This window comes from Callorhinchus milii, unplaced genomic scaffold (assembly GCF_018977255.1).
Source record: "Callorhinchus milii isolate IMCB2004 unplaced genomic scaffold, IMCB_Cmil_1.0 Scaffold5, whole genome shotgun sequence".
In the NCBI taxonomy this organism is placed as follows: Eukaryota; Metazoa; Chordata; class Chondrichthyes; order Chimaeriformes; family Callorhinchidae; genus Callorhinchus; species Callorhinchus milii.
The window spans coordinates 36,652,503-36,670,375 of NW_024704746.1; the positions used below are offsets into that span (position 1 = coordinate 36,652,503).

Below are 17,873 nucleotides of genomic sequence, written 5' to 3' on the forward strand. Positions count from 1 at the left end.
TGTCTCGAAGTGCTTCACAGAATTAACTGCAGTGAATGAATTTTGCCTACAAATGGATTTCTTGCATATCATAACTTCGATGATCCCATGAAAAACATAATACAATATATGTCTATACTGTTAGTTTCTTAAAGATAACATGATTTGCATATTAGTGAATGACACCACTTGTATCTATTAAAATAGGTTATAAATTCAGTGTGAAAATGGTTACTTTTCTCCCCACAGAAGAACTCTTTTGAGTTCCATCATAAGGGAGATTTCCATGTGTAGGTGGCATATTTATGTGGAAGTCCCAGTCTAATTTGGATACCCTTAAGCCTGGTGATGGGTTTCAACAACAACAACTTGGATTTATATAGCGCCCTCCGTGCCGGACGGCGTCTCAGAGCACTTCACAGAAACGGATCCCGGGGCCGAGCCAGGGGTAGGGGGAGGAAGGTGACCAAATGCGTCAAAAGATCAAAAGAAAGGTCTTCAGCAGAGACCTGAAAATAGGAAACGAGGTGAAGGGAGTGAGGAAGGGAAGGAAGTTCCAGAGCCTCGGGGCATAGTGGCTGAAGGCACGGCCGCCAAGGGTGGAGTGGAGGACTCGGGGGACAAGGAAGAAGCCAGACCCGGAGGAACGAAGGTAATGGACACTGTTTTGAGGAGAGAGGTCAAAGAGGTAGGAGGGTGCAGAGGAGTGGAGGGATTTGAAGACAAATGTTTCCACATGTGTTGTGACATACACCTGATCAAACAAATTGTACAACACCCAACCAATGTTGCGTTTCATTCCCAGAACCACTCTCCAGCTACTATGAAATCTCTGAATGAGCATTGAGGATTGACTCTCGCTTTGATGCCCCCTCCCACCTGAAAAAAATCATCTCTTCTAACTGTGTCACCTCCTCTTTAAGTACCCAAGACACTACCTCATGTGAAGAGTACCAAAAAAGTTGTTGCTGTTGTCCTCTCCCCATGAAATTGGACACTCACAGTTTGGGTGAATAACTACACGGCATTATTCTAGAAGAGCTTTGAGACATCCTCCCAACATGAAAGGCACTTTATAAATGTGAATTGCATTGTATCCCATCCTTGTCTTTTGGGGCATGTTACATTTACTTTCTTCCTTTGATGTTAATATCTATATTAGCACATTAGCATCTCTGCAGCCGAACAAGAAAGGCAAAAAAAATTCTTAATCTCTTCAAGAAACATTAATTACTCTAAATCTATCCGAGCAGAATATTTTGCATGATTGGTATTTAAACAATGGTAAGCAGCAATAATTCGAGAGAAAAAACAACGAAGCAAAGGTTGTCTCAAAATCTAAGGGGCGGGGGAAAATCTGGAGGCGGGGGAAATGCAGCAGGGTGATTATCACATTTTGCATATTATTCCCTTTTCCAACATTTTACAATTTGTTCCATTATTAGTGGCGTAAACACTAAACTTCCCAGAAATGTAGACCAGTTTGGGGTTGAGTCAAAGAATAGGACTAGTATTCACTTTCAGTCCAAAGATTAAAACCACAAAAAAATGCAGCTGCTCAAATTTGAGCAGCGTTATGAATTGTTTGCTGCAATCAATAATCCTTTTCAAAAAATCGACCGATAAAATTTAGTTACTTTGTTAAGAGATTAACTGCATTTAAGAGCAGCTCAAGGTCATGAATGACAAAATGATAATGACCACAAGCAATTTGCCAGGTTAGAGTAGTTCCCCCATTACCCTTCACACAATGAAGACGCTAACCCAGGCTCTTTTAGAAATCCAGGAACAATTATATATACACACAACCCAAGACACTCAACTTTCTACTTATGTCTTGGAGCGATTCCAGAAAAGCATTAGTTCAATTGCGAACTGTCAGAGAGGTCTGACCTTGCAGTAAAAATGTAAGAAAGACACAATGCAATCCACCTCAGTGGTAAAAGTATGTTAGTAAAAGGGAAAAACGTTCTTCAGTTCTATTAGAATAACCCTTTATACTACACAAAGTTGTGTATCACAATGTAGACATTTAAAAAGGAAGCTCAATTGCAATTTTGTTCTCTCCTTTTTCTGAAGAGGCTGACTCACCCAAGTAGGTTTTTTTTTAAACATGTAAATCTTGTCAGTGAAGCTAATCTTGTCGGGCAGGCTATTCAACCATGGAAAGTATCACAGCCCTGTTCTGTCTTCTCAGAACAGATTCACACGAGTGCATTTTCCAGCAGCAGTCACTTGACAATGACCAGGAGCAGGAATTTTGTCTGATATTTCCTGTTACTAATCGAGAAGTGCTGAGGCCAATTCCACCACCTGACACCCACATTAACCGAGATCAGCACAGATTGGAAAGCAAAGACCTTCTGTATCCGGTAGCTCGTATGAGGCAGTGGCTTTAACAAATGAACCATCAGAGAAGCCAGCCCTAATTTATAAGCATGGCTTAGTAGAGGGAGATTTGCTCCACAGCCTACTGTGTTGACCATGACAAAGGCTGATACTGGATAACTGGAATGTGAAAATTTTAGTGTCTTTTAGCATCCCAACCAACTCTTTCTCCAAATTCAACTGTAGCATTTTGGGGCCCCATATGGAATTTCACCCACTCCCTTCAACGGGACTGAGTTCCTGATAAGAACAAGATCTTCTTGAAGCAAGTCTTTCTTCAACTGCACAGAACTGCTTGTCAAGAGTCTCAATTACCTCAATGGTTTTGGTAAAGCACTGTTTAGTAGCCTTACAGATTTCCTTATGTCTGGATGTTCTATAGAGCCTTTGTGTCTGAATGTGTCAGGTCTGGGTACAGTTAAATCAAAGGAAGAGTGACATTTTCATACATGGAATATTTTTCTTTTCTGTTTAAAACAATTAAACATATTTCACTACAGGTACAGTGTCATTTGATAAGGGCACTTTTGTCGGTAGTGTATACTTTAAAAATCAGATGATATAACTTTCCAAACAAATACTCTAAAACAACAAAGAATGAAATTTGTGTGTGAATGGTTCAAAAAGACAATGGGTAGCATTCTTCGGTGCAATTATCCTGCAAGTATTTCAATCCATTTTGCAACTGTTCAAGATTATTACTTAAGTACTGAATGCCTGTCTTATCAACGTGTCGGAAGATGGCTACTTTTTATATGAAACATAATACTTGTAAAGAAATTTCATGCAAAAAAGTATCAATTAAAGTACAATAAAGAAACACTTCACCTGCCTGGATCATCTGAATTCTATTGAAGGAGACTTCTGGAGAAAAGCACCATTTCTGATTCCCAGCACCAAATAGAAAGGATTCTGCCAATTAAATAATATTGCACCACTCCCAAGACAAACCCAGAGTACTGACATTTAAGATGAACATTTTATTCAGATTTTCCAATGATAATTTACATAATCTTAGACACAATAGTTGCAAGTTGACAAGATGTCTTGTTACCTCAAAACATCTCAAAGTGCTTTGCACAATGAAGGTTAGGGAATGTTAAGTAGATATTGTGGCAGTTAATCTCTCCCGGCAACATCCCACAAATAGCAATGGAATAAATTAACAATTAATCTGTTGCAGGAGGTGGTTGAGGGAGGATTATTGGCCAGGATTTTAAGAGAGCTCCCAGCTGTTTGACATAGGGCCATGGGATCTTTTACACCCACCCGAGCAACAAAACAGGAACTTGTTTAACATCTTGTGTGAAGTACACACCTCCAATAGTGCTGTGTTCCCGCAGTGCTGCACTGCAGTGTACACTTACATTAGGATCTCAGTGTGGCGTTTGTAACGAGATAGGACGTCACTCATGATCAGGCATTCTCAAGTTTTATAACTATAAGTGGATTCAAACGGCCGCTGATACTTTTACTACATACGTTGATGCTTGAATAAATTGTTAAGTTTAATAAATTTAATAAAATAAACGTAATAAATTACCTGATAATAATCCCTCAAGAAAAAAACAATAATAAATTGGTCACTTCAATCCACGACTCTTTGTGGGGACGCTGCTGTGCGCAATTGACTACCGCATTTTGCCACAAATATACAGTCACTACACTTTACAGTCTGTTCTGTGAAGCGCTTCGAGACGTCGAGAAGATGTGAAAAGTGCTATATCAAATGCAAGGATTATTATTATTATTAAGTCTCTGAACATTACCTTGACACCACTCCTTGTAACAAAACAGAGGAAATGGTCAACATCAGAAACTGAATACAGTAAACTCTTGATAACTCGACCCTGGCTTAACTTGTCATCGTGATTTAAGTTATCATATTGCCAATATCCCGGCCGTATTTATTTATAAATTTATACATATGCCTAACTCGCCATTCCAGATAACTCGTCACTGAAAGCTTTTCCTTTGGGGTGACAAGTTATCAGGAGTTTACTGTATATGTAAAGATAAAACAAAGTGAGATTCCTCGACATTTCATAAATAATAATAATCCTTGCATTTGATATAGCACCTTATCACGTCTTCGAGACATCTCAAAGCGCTTCATAGAATATACTGTAAAGTGAATTGATTTTATATTTTGATCCTTGGAGGCACGAACAACTTAAACAATGTATTTGGCAGCAAAATCTGTCTTTTATTTTAAATTGATTGAATTGCCTAAATAAGACTTTAAGTGAATGTGATAGATCAGGTACTAGAATTTAAAAAAATTCAACAACTTTTAAACCATATTTTGAATTGTAAATCATTCACTGAATAAGCAATTTGTCTGTACACTCTCCTATGATTTTCCCTGCTGTGCCTTTCTTAACAGATAAATATCTGGCTCCTAAAGGGAGCTCTCAGAAACTATAATTACTGATGAATGTAAATTGTCCATTTTAATTTTATACAGAATACTTTTCTCCCTTGGTAGATTTTTTCATCCATTGTAGTTGTTTAGTTTTTCAGAACCATTTATGCTCACACAACTATTGAAGAGATTTCTGTGAGCTCCTTTGTCCATAAAGTAGATAATATTTTTCTACTTATTATTAATCTTCTTCCAATTATTCATATTTGATTGATTAATTAATCATACCTGCCTTGTGGAACATGAGGTTAACTGGATGATGAATCAGAACTCTGAACAACATGAGCTTGAAAGCATTAGAAAGAATACATTATTTTCATCCTCATTTAAAAAAGTGGGGTCCTGAAACAGGGGTGGAGTAAAAAACAGAATAAGAGACCGTTGAATAAAATGGGTGCCAATTACAACATGATGAGGATCAATCATTACCATTACAGTATCAGTAATGCAAAAGGTTAGTTATGTGCTGAACATAGGCTTATTAATAAGAGCATACTAATTGGATCTTGATACATTTCTTTGCTCTCAGCACTGAGATAGCAGGTAATTTAAGGAGCAGTTTGATTCACACCAACTGCCATATAAACATAAGAGGAGAAAATCAAACCAGGTTCAAAAACTAACACCTCAGAACTGTGTACATACACATCTTAGACCATGTATGGAGCTCTGAATGAAGACTTTGCATTATGTGATGGGTACAAATGTCATTTGTTGTTGTTTTTGGAGTAAGATGCATAAGGTAGTCACTCCTACTCCATTTTACTGTAATAAGAATAATAATCCTTGCAGTTGATGCAGCGCCTTATCATATCATTGAGACATCTTTTTTGGGGAAACACAGCAGTGTCCCACAAACAGCCACGGATTGAGTAAACAATTTTATTTGGGAGATTTGTTGGCCAGGACTCCGGGAGAAACTCCTTTCTCTTTTTGAAAAGTGCCATGGGATATTTATCGTCCACCATGAACAGGCAGTCAGGTGTAGCCTCAGTTTAATGTCTCATCCGAAGGATGGCACCTCCAACAATGCAATGCACCCCCAGTACTGCATTGGAGTGTCAGCTTAGACAATGTGATTCCAAATCCCAAAGTGGGATTTGAACCCACAACTCTGACTCAGTCAGAGGCGAGAATGTTACCACTGCACCAGCGCTGACACATTTACTGCTGAAATCAAAAATAGTATAAATACATTATTACTTTTCTACTTTTTTGCACCCATCAATAATCAATTTAACTTAATGTTCAACCAACTGAGCCTTGTTTACCAAACATCTGTCAAATAAAAGTAACTATTTTAAGAAAGAAAATACTTACCACTAATATTAATTTGCCTTCAGGAACAGGGAGATTTTCAATTTCCAGATGGTGGTTGCTGTTAGCCACAAAATTAATAGGTTGTTCGCTTGATATCAGAGGAAAACTGGATTTGATGATCATAGCAGGATGGCGTTTGGTTCTGTCTGTATTTCTGTCTAGATTCTGTCTAGATTGCTCCATGCTGATTCTGCTTCTGTGCATCTCCACGTCCCTCAGCTCCATGCTTTTGTCAATGGTCTGTACATGGTGGTAGATATTCACCGGCTTTCCATCATCAACTAACCTCCTCGGACTTCTGGTCTTGAAGTGATCATGATTTCCTGACAAACACCCTGAAATGAAATAAGTTTCAAAAAGACACTTTACGTTTTCTGCTAATTTATGACAAGGCATTTAATTATTTATTGGAATGTTTCTTCTTAACATTAAGGATAACTCTAAGCCTATCCTTAATGGTGACAATAACTTTACTAAACTAAAATATTATAATAATAATCCTTGCATCTGATATAATGCCTTTCATGTCAGAAGGATATCTCAAAGATCTTCACAGGATCCACTGTAAAGTGCAATAACTGAATTTTGTAGGCAAAGAAGATTGCTCCATGTGACACATTGCCTTCAACTTTTGCAAACATTGCTAGGGGCACACATTGAAATCCATTCTTGGTGTATTCAAGGAATAGAATATACAAATATGTTCTCAATAACTGCATCAAAATACCAATAAATAATTATTCCAATAGGTTTCTATGTTCAAAAATTAATATTTACCGAATAATAATAATAACCTTGCATTTGATATAGCGCCTTATCACATCTTCGAGACTTCTCAAAGTGCTTCACAGAATATACTGGAAGTGAATTGATTGTATATTTTGTGAGAAAAACGCTGCAGCCAACTGCGCACAGCAGTGTATACATATCTGATATTTATACATATCTGGCTCAAAATGGAGTCTTTCACCAACAGAGAGAAGTAGCATATTGGTGAAAATAAAGTCAGAATGTATCTGCTTATTTTTCTTTGCAAGCAATGCACAAATCAGTGAGATATACTTAAAGCTAGTGTTTAATGTGCAGAGCAGTGTCACACAATGTTATTTTAAGATCCATATCCCCATAATAACGATAATCCTTACATTTCATATAGCACACATCAAGAGGATGTCTTAAAGTGCTTCACAGAATTTGGTATTTAGTAAGCTGACGTGGCAGCCAATTTGCAGTAGGAAGGTTTAACAATCCGCTCTTAAAATCAAATCTGATATTTAAAAATAATGTTCAAAGTGGATGGAAGGGCTGAGTGCTTTCATTTCATCATTCCCCATTCAAGATAGTAGGAGACTGTGCATGTCCACTATAATGTGATTAACAATGCAAAGAAAATACTAATTTTGTTGCTCTGGTATAATGTCAGGGTTCATTGGTCTGGAACTCTCAGTTTTAGCTCTGACTTTTCTTGACATCTTACCAAAGAGACATCAGTCAGTTCTCCAGGAATCCAGCCGAGAACTGAGCAAATTCACATCAGTACTTTATACGATCTTAAAAGATTTCAACGGACTACTGAAATTGCAGAGTCGAATTTAATGATCAGGTATCAGGGGTTTTAAGAATTCTGGATTTCCAGCTACCACATCCTCTGAATTTCCTGACTCTCTCCAGTATCCAATGACAATACTCACTATTTTCTTATTCAAACATTTCTTTGCACCAGGCATTGCATTTGTGTCTTTTTTATTACTATGTTTGGTTTATTTTGTGCTTATACCTTATCTTACCGTTACAAGAGTATACAATATATTTACGTTCATTTCACTCATGTTACTGGAGTAAATTCTGAGGACAGATTTTTCAACCTTTTTAAAATAATGTGCAAATTGGATATATAAAAAAAAATGCAAGTGAACCCTTGAGCAATGAAAGAGACCTGAAGATGACTGGGCGACATTGTTCAATTATTGACCCAATGCTGAGCAACGGTTACCATGGCAACAAATTAAGTATGATTTATCTTACTTCTTTGTAAGATTGCATAGAAATCAGTTGAAAGATCAGATTTGGGAGGATTATATGTTTGAACCTATTACTGCTCGGACAACAATTCGTGATTGCGCAATATGTACTTTAGCAGCACGGTATCTCCAGAAATACTTCCAGCTCAAATAATCTGTAAGCAACAATCCATCAGGCCTTTGCAGATTTTCAGACTGATTGCATGCCTCTCTTTAATGGCTGACACAATCTGTAGCCCCACATTTCTTACACCACACCACAGGATTGAGAAACCATCTTGAATTGACAAAGCTGAATTATTTTGAATATTTGTGCAATGAGGTTTTGATACCCTGCAAAAACAAATTATAAATTCTAATTCAGAAGACAAATTATTCCAAATGCTTGATTCCAAGAAGCAGAAAGATGATTCCTCACAAGTCCTACAAATTTTAGGGGAACACATAGTGCCTCCCTGCTCTATTCTAGTATAATATATTTATTATAGTATATAATATATCTATTATAATAATAATTCTTGCATGTGATATACAACTTGCATTTATATAGCACCCTCATGTAAGATAATATCTTGGAGCACTGTACAAAGGTGGGATTGGATGCCAAGCAAGTGGAGTTGGACAGTGAGTAATTTTCACAATGACAAAACATCTCACAGCACTCGACAGGATTTATTGTAATGTATAGTGACTGTGTATTTATTATCTTAATTATGAATTTCAGATCTCTGCTTACAATACCAACATCTGGAATTCTAAATACTAATCAAAATGCTTAAACAGCTCAAATGTCAGTCTACACAAGGATTTGCAAATGATTTTCTAATCTTGCTATAATGCACATGTGTCTATAGTGTGATTATAGATCCATTCACAGCAATTTGATTGTTCTTTGCCTATATAGTCCTGCATGAAATAAACTAAAGTGTGAATTGAGCACTAAAACAAATTGTGAATAAGTTGATATTATAACTCACTTGTGTACAGAAAATGAACAAATCAGAAATAGATATTTTAAACTCAAATAAGGTTCAATGCAGAAATATAAACTTTAAATAAAGTGTACTGCATTGCATGTTCATCATTTACAGCAGATAAAACAAATAACTCTAAATGTTTTGCATAAATACATGTGCATTTTAAGATGAGCAAACTGGAGCAAAAGACCAGGTTGGGTTTCAACCAAAACTACAATACTTTTATCCCTGGAGCTTAACAAAATATCAAAGAACTGATCCTGAATAAATTAAATACAATCTCTGAAACCAAGCTTCTATCTAGTTCAATGTCTATCCCAGTTAATGGCCTCGCTCTGGTCTCCCGAAATCTAAAAGCTTTCAAATAGGCAATGCTGGGAAGTGAAGATTGATAGTTTAAATTACCAATCTTAAACAGCATCAGCTCATCAATCAGATCCTTCACTCCAACCTTTGCAGTAAAAGGGTACACTGTTCATAATGAACAACTTCAGAACTAAGCAATAAATACAATGGCTCCAAGATTTTCCATAGTTAAAGATATTCCCTAGGATAAAGCTGTGTCTCGTATTGGATACTTGTCCCTAATTATTTTTGGGGGAAAAATAGACTAAACAAGAATATATAATAATATATATACTGTAATAAATTTATTATGCAGAGGTCTTCAGTAAGGATCATTTTTTACGTTGCTTTCATGACTTGGCTTTGCTAAATAATGGCTGGGTGATCAATTACTGCTGCTCCACCAAAATCAGCAAACTGATAGCCATGGGCTGAATGTCGTATTTCAACACCCATTGGATTGCAAACAAATTGGGTGATTCTTTTTTTTATAAATGTATTCTGTGGATGAATGTCTACAATAAAGCCACAAACTAAAATATCATCCTAGCTCTGACTCACTCCTTCAGCTCTTCAGCTATTTTGAGTTGAAATCTCTGTGTTGCATTTTCAGGATAGCTACTTAGCAATTTTGAAAGAATTATGAGAGGCAGCTCACATGACCTGCTGAAGAGTATTAAAGTACATTCCATTCTTTACAATAATTGTTGTTGCAGCTAGACAAGAACCGTAATTTGAATTATATATTTTTCATTGTGCATAAGTGGAATGAAGCAATTACTCATTGGGAAATGTGCAATAACTAAATTATTGAATTTTAGAAGAGCTTTATAGCCTACTCAATCATTAATTCACAATTGCTCAGGTATTCTTCAATGGCGAATCAATTTTATGAAATCGTTTCCAGTAAGTATGCATCACTTTGGGACGTCCTCCCGACGTGAAAAGCGCTATATCAAAATGCAAGGATTATTATTATCACCTATCCCAATTTACAACATATCCTATGAAGCACTTTGGGATGTCCTCCTGATGTGAAAGGTGCTACACCAAATGCAATGATTATTATTATTCTTTAGAGTTTTTGAGGTATTGGGCAGCCTGCATTTTTTAAATTTTGAATTAAACATCTCTACTTGGGTTTCCGAGATCTTATTAAGCAATACTAGATGTAGGGTCCATGTAAAATAATTCCAAGGGGAACTGGAGAAACACCTGAGGGGCAAAACCATACATTTTGGGGAGGGTGGAAGTGGGATTAACAAAAAGGGCGCTTTTGGAAAGCTGGAAAGGGTGGCACAGACGAGATGAGCCAAATTGGTCTTCTTCTACGCTTCTTCTTCTTTACTCCACACGCCTAATAATAATCCCTCCAAAAAACAAAATAATAATAAATTGGTCATTTTCAATCCATGACTGTTTGTGGGACACTGCTGCGCGCAATTGGCTGCTGCGTTCGCCCACAAATATACAGTCAATTCACTTTACAGTATAGTCTGTGAAGCGCTTTGGGACGTCTAGAAGACGTGAAAAGCGCTATATCAAATGCAAGGATTATTATTATTATTATTAAAATGTCTGTGGTAATGCTTCCAGTAGTTTCTTAACCCATTCCTTGCGCTGATTGACACAAGCAATGGGTTAAGAAAATCACAGCTAATTTTACTCGCGTGTTTCTGAAATAGTCCCAAGTAAAATGCAGCGTTGGTGGAACTGGGTCACTCAGAACTAAATACTGGAGTGGGTTCAAACCCTTCCTCGCCCACCCCACCCCACCCCACCGATGTGCCCTTTGCTATAAACCAGTGGAGCTCTCCGGGCTGTGCTGTGCTGTGCTGTGGAGTGGCGGTGCTGTCCGAGGTGCTGAAACAGAGCCGTTCACCCTCCAGTGACATGGCTGATGGGATTGACTGGTGGACCCGCAGATCAGCCATTGGAGAAAGAAGTCGGTTTGGGCTCATTTGTAAATTTGTTAGCAGCAGAATGACCACAGCAAAAGGGGGTTTCACCAACTGCGGGCTGATTTATACACACCAGCCAGAAGCCTCGACTAGAAAATACATGTATTTCCACTTTTGCTGTAAAGACATTTAGATGGAGGTTCCCTTCGAGCGCACCATTAGCCCCCATTGATGTTACTGGTTGCATTTCTCCCGCATATCCTCTCTCTCTCTCTCTCTCTCTCTGTCTTGTCTGTCTGTCTGTCCTGAATGACAGACAATGATTATGTTGTCGGTGGTGAGACGCGTTGCAGCAAATAAAAAAAAAAACATGTGTGTGAAATGCGGGGCTGGATCAGTGCAGGGTCCAGACACCAGATGCAAAGACGCAAAAGGCCAACACTTGCCATCAGCTGCAATGGGACTCACCTGCAGTCTGGAGCCGGAGCAAAGCGCACCACAAGAGGATACACGGTCTGCCCTGCATCGTGAGTCCGAGCTTTCACCATTCAGCATCCAGATCCACAGAGAAATCCCCAGGATTTGCGTTGAAAGCAGGTCCGAGAGGGAGGTTTCACTGGACAGCCGCCGACTATATCATTCCCTGTAATATCATGGTGGCTCTGATGCTTGGCTCCCTCCTCCCCCCCCCCCCCCTTACACCCCCTACACTTCCAGACAAGCAGAGACAGGGCTGGCTAATGCATCATTTATGATGGTGAGGCTGTCTGGTCTTCCAGCAGGTCTGCGACTTCAGCTGTGGGGTGGAAAAACAATATCAGATTAGTGTGTGTGTGTGTGGGGGGGGGGGACTGGACTGGAAGGGAGCACGATCAGATCTGGCGAATCACATCAGGTTGTACGTGTCTGGGAGATGTTTCCAGTTGTACCCACCTCCCAGTTACTGGAAAACACATTTCCTCCCACTCCCCCCCCCCCCCCACTCGGATGCTCATAATTTCTGTCGCACACACAAACAATCTACGAATAAGGGTAATAGACATTTGCACACACAAAAATAATATTCTTCTATGGGTCTCTTGCACAAACCTCTGAAGTTGCAGGATTCTATTTTATGACAAGGTGTTAAGTCAGTTTCATAAACTCAGACTCCATTCACTAAAGATCTCTCTCTCCCTGTGACTCAACTTTATTGTTTTTTAAAACATAGATTTTTTTTGTGTGTGTGTGTGGGGGGAAGGTGGGGGTGGGGGGAAGGGGGAGGTCAAGGAGATGAAAGAAATCGATCGCGAACGCTCAGCTTTTTTCTGAAGTTAATGTCAATTGTTACATCTTTTTTTTAAAACAATACTTTGATTAGCAAAACTGTGGGATGAAAAGTACCACATGCGATTATGTCTAATATCAATATTGGGATCTACTGCCTCATGCTCTCCAGAATTAGGCAGTAGGATGGGTCCCTCCAGGGAGAGAATGTGCATTCCAATAAATATCTTGAGAATTTCCATGTATAAGTGGGATGCATGGAACTCTCAGTTTGGTTTGGATACTCTTAAGCATGGTGATGGGTTTCCGTATGTGGCAGGCACCTGGCTGACCCCCCAAAAATCATCCTGTGGTGTATTGTACCCCAATACAGTGAAGATAATGTTTGGGAGAGACTATTGTTTGAATCAATGAGTTTCTGTAGTAGTAATATTAGATGTAGAAGTGGTAATACAATAACTCACCTGCCCCAGATTATCGGATTCTGGGTATTCAGAATTTGGACCTAACTGGACAGGGTCCAAGACCAAAGAAAATGCTTTTTAAATTTCTGTGGGCCTGTGCGAGTGTAGATTGTAGTTCAGTCCTATAGCTCAGTGGTTAGAGCACTCACCTTGCAAGCGAGACACCTGGGTTCAATTCCAGGCAGGGCAAAACCTTGGGCAAGTTTCCTTACTCCACACGCCTAATAATAATCCCTCCAAAACAAAAACAATAATAAATTGGTCATTTTCAATCCACGACTGTTTGTGGGACACTGCTGTGCGCAATTGGCTGCTGCATTTCGCTCACAAATATAGGGTCAATTCACTTTACAGCATATTCTGTGCAGCGCTTTGAGATGTCGAGAAGATGTGAAAAGCGCTACATCAAATGCAAGGATTATTATTATTATATATTCTAGACGTCTGCCAGCCACTCTTTTAGTGCGCGCCCCTGCCTCACCTGGCTTGTTTGCCTTCAGCAGCCAGCAATATCGACTTTGACTCAGTTTGAATCCCTTGAGCAGAAGGTGGCTGATTTGTTATCTTCTGCTCATGGGATTCAAACAATTACAATGTTGATACCAGCATTGTACATTGTAATTACACTTAGCTGGAAATTCCATCTCGCTGGACCGGGTCTCCCCCCCCCCTCTACATTAGGCTGGCTAGAGGGGGGATTTAAGTGTATTGGTTATCCCATTACTACAAATTATGCCTTGAGAGAAGGACTTGAAAATTGTAGCTATTTTTCATTTCAGTTGCTTGGAAGAGTTTAAAATAGTGCACCTACAAAATACAGTCATTAGACTTTATAGTGAATCCCATGAGACATTTCGAGATATTCACCCATTGTGAACAGATTATTATTATGAATAAGTTGCATTTATATTGTGCTTTTTGTGTCAAATAACCAGTGCCTTGAGACGTCCTCCTGATGTGAAAGATGCTATACAAATGGAATTTGTTTTTGTAAAACGTCTTGAAAATAAATGGTGAATGTTATTTATAGGCAAATGGAGTAGCAAATCTGTGCCAGTATTTTGGATCTAAATTCACCAAGAAATAGGAAACATAAATCTCTGGAATATGAAGAGTTAATGGGATTGTTCCATTGACTCTTCTTAGCGATGATTTATTTAAATCAATAGGAGAGGATAACATCCTTTGGGAATAAGGATAACCATTTCAAATTAGGAGGCCTGTATTTTTCCTTTGTTCAAATTATTATGCCATTGGAAGAACCAAAAGCTTCACAAGATAGAATCTCAATGACAAATATTGAATTGATTCCTACATTTTTGTATTATTAATGTATGACTGTGTCCCACTCTCTTTGAACAGGGTCTATAGTAAGATATGTTGAATCCAGATATTAACTTTTTAAAATCTTCATCTATTATTTATGATGTACACATTGAGTGATGCAGTCAACAAAAATTACCAATGTATCAGGTTTATATTTATTATATATATTTATTTCAGTATACTCCACTCACATTATTGATTAACTATACTATAACCTCATTGCAGACAGCAATAATATCATGAAACTGTTAGTAAAGCACTGAAGTCTGCACAATGAAATCAGTATTTGAGTTTAGCACTGCTGCCTCAGCAACTTACAGTGGATATGTGAAATCTAATGCACTACAGTTACAAAATTATTTTGTGCAGCTCTCCCCAATTCCAATGCTATTGAGGTTTCTTGTTCCATTTCACCTCAGCAATGTCAATACCTAAATGGTTGTGCTTGTATAATTTATGATTAGCTTGCTTTTACGGTGGGAAAGGTCAAACAAAAAATTAATCGAAGGGGCATTCTCTCATAACAATAATGAGCGGCCACCTCACATCACCTAGATTCCCATCTTAACACATGTGAACAATTCAAAGTAACTGAAGTAAAACCAAATGATAAAAAATTTAAAGACATGGAAAACAATTTGGTTACATTGGAAAATTATATATTTTATCAAAAGAACTATAACAAGACCATACTATGTTGCTTATTGATAAACATCAAACTAGGTTTGCACTTCTGCACTCTTAAACATAAAGTAGCAATAGCCAGTAGAATACGTATACATTACAGTACAGGAATGGTAAGATAATGTTTCATTCTAAACAATCCATAATTTATAAGAAATAAATTTGTCTTGTGCAGTTTTTAGGAACATTGTTTTGAAGACTGTTGACTTTCTAGATTGATGGGATTTATTTAGTGTTTATTATTAAGTTAAGCACATATATAAATGATGTAGCAAATAGATTCTCTACAGTGAGCACATTATACAATGGTTATTGCTACTAACTTAAATGAAGAGGTTGTAAAATATTTTTCATTACACAAATTGTTCTAAAGTAATAATGTATGCATGTTATGCGAACTACATACAAAGCTTTGTGTAGAGAGAATAATAGATGACTGGGAAAGATTACAAACAGTAATCTCAACAAGAGGATCAGATGACTTTATAAGACACAACAAAAATTCTAAAAATATTTATAACTAGAATGCAAATCTAAAATGAGATTACAGCTTTGAAATTGTTTCCAATATATCCATTTTATTTCATAATGTATACTTTAGAGTTTGTGGAAGTAATTTTATTCGGGATCTGTGTTCTGGACGTAGGTACCAATTGGGCACACACAATGACTGCAATTTGGGGTGTTGATCCATGATACTCCCTCAATAAAGGACTAAACATTGTAAAATAATTGCTACAGGTTTACAGATCGAGAAAACAATATTGGTTTCCCAGGAAGTAATACAGTTAGTACATATTACCAGGGTTTAATCTTTCAATGGCAAGTACAAAGGTTTAAACTTCTAGACAGGATAGGACATTCAATGCAGCATTTAACTTAGCTACTTTTTTTTGTGTTGTGTTTATTGTTTTTTCAAAAAATGACATGTCAAAACTCGTTGATTTTCTGACAATACAATTGGGGGGGTCAATATTGAATATTAGAAAAAAATACGTGTTCAGAAATGGCTTGGTGACAAATAAAACATTTTACAGAACTGAATCATTCTGCTTCATTAAGTATGGCCGGTGATAATATATTTGAGTTAAGGAAGAGTCTATGTTATCCATAAGCAATATCCCCAGCCATAGGTAATCAATGCTGTTCAGTGTATTCATACAATTGAATATTTGCATACTTAGTGAATTCACATGTTTGTAAATATTGCAGAAAGGGCAAGAGTTGATTCATTTCTAACATTGTAAGGGAGATGTTTGTTCAGGGAATATCTAATCAATGAATACTCTTTTGTACAGAACAGAATGAGTTCCATTTCAGCGCCTTCTATTCTCAGTTGAATAACACACTTTCTCCTGATGTGAAAAGTGTCGCATAAATGTAATTTGTTGTTGTTGAATATAATAATATTTAAATGAAATACTGTTTTTAAACTGATAGTTTAACTGGGTGTTAAGTAACATTAGCGGGTGGAGTGATGTTCCATACAACAGCAATCCAAATCCCTAACAGGTAGATTATTTGAGGTAAATCTGCCCAGCATTCCTATGATAATAGAGTTGGAGTCAAATTGCACCTGTGGTTTAACAATGGAGTATGAAGGGTATGAGTGAGTCATATGGTGGAAAAACCATATCCAATCCCCCGCCCCACCCCTTCTTGAATTAGACACTGGCTTCAGTTCGACTGCAGACACTGGGTGGCTCAGATTGGAAGTTCAGCAGTGGTGATTGAATCTTTGTGTGATGCTGTGCCATAGTATTGCCACTGAGTCATCTCTGTGTGAGTCAACATGCATGTTGACTCACACAGAGATGGCTCAGTGGCTTTAGGTCACATATCCCCCCCAGCCACAATCCCCCGTCATTCCATGAATAATTTATATTCTTTGACTATTTTAATGCTGAATATCGACAGTTTTCAATGACCTAACCTGCCTTCTCTATTCAGCATTGCCTGTTGCAAAATGTAAGTGCAGAATGACATTAGGTTGCCGGTAGATGCCAGTACACCAGAAACATGTTGTATTTAATCAGTAGATACTCAAATGACATACAAACTGCCAGTTTTGCTTCACATGATACATTTTGATTTACGGTATTAAGTTATTCCGTTAGACTTTGTGACTACCAGATTCATTATGATCCTTATAAATGCCACTGAAGGTCATGTAAGGTCAGCTTCTATTTGCCATTAAACATTTCACAAGTCAGTTACAGCAGATTGTAAATTGTGTATTTTATCTTCCGAACAGTGAAGCTCTGGCAATTTGAGAAATAGGATGTAGGGGAATCATTGAGCAGTGGTCAAACTACCATCATTTCTTTAAGACTTTTTAGACATTGTAATGGTATCACACCTTTTGGTCACCCAGTATACTGGCGTCTGATCCTTCTACAAGAGACATTCATGCTGCTGTTACATTGGTGTCAGCAAAGTACTTCGGTACAGCAATGAGGAATAGCAAGTCATGTTTATACAAAGGCTTCACATCAGGAAGACACCAGAAAGATTTTTCTTTACTTGGAAGGTAAAGAAACAGGTTGCTAGGAAGGGTAGTTGAGCCTAGGACACTGGACCCACTTAAAAAACAGCTTGATCCGGTGATGGGAGAATTTTTTAAAAATCTTGCCAGAAAGGCCTTATCAAGAAATGGGAACAGTGCCACCTCTTGTTCAGAGCTATATTATCACCTGTAGTGCTTGAAAATGGCCCGCAGTAGAGACACTAGCCATTTCTAGCGAGGAGAGGATAACTATTTATACAATTTCAGATAC

The 17,873-nt window shown here is 37.8% G+C and overlaps 1 protein-coding gene across 2 annotated transcripts in view; it reads right to left on the reverse strand.

Moving 5' to 3' along the window:
• Nucleotides 1-12,041, reverse strand: part of LOC103185322 (protein tyrosine phosphatase receptor type R) — a 71,327-nt gene extending 59,286 nt beyond the window's left edge. For both annotated transcript variants that reach the window (XM_007903754.2, XM_042335965.1), the window contains exons 1-2: nt 11,825-12,041; nt 6,113-6,447 (exon numbers count right to left, since the gene is read on the reverse strand). In XM_007903754.2, coding sequence (XP_007901945.1) covers nt 6,113-6,447; nt 11,825-11,882 — 393 coding nt within the window. In that variant the 5' untranslated portion in view covers nt 11,883-12,041. The remainder of the gene's footprint in view (nt 1-6,112; nt 6,448-11,824) is intronic.
• Between the last annotated feature and the right edge of the window lie 5,832 nt (nt 12,042-17,873).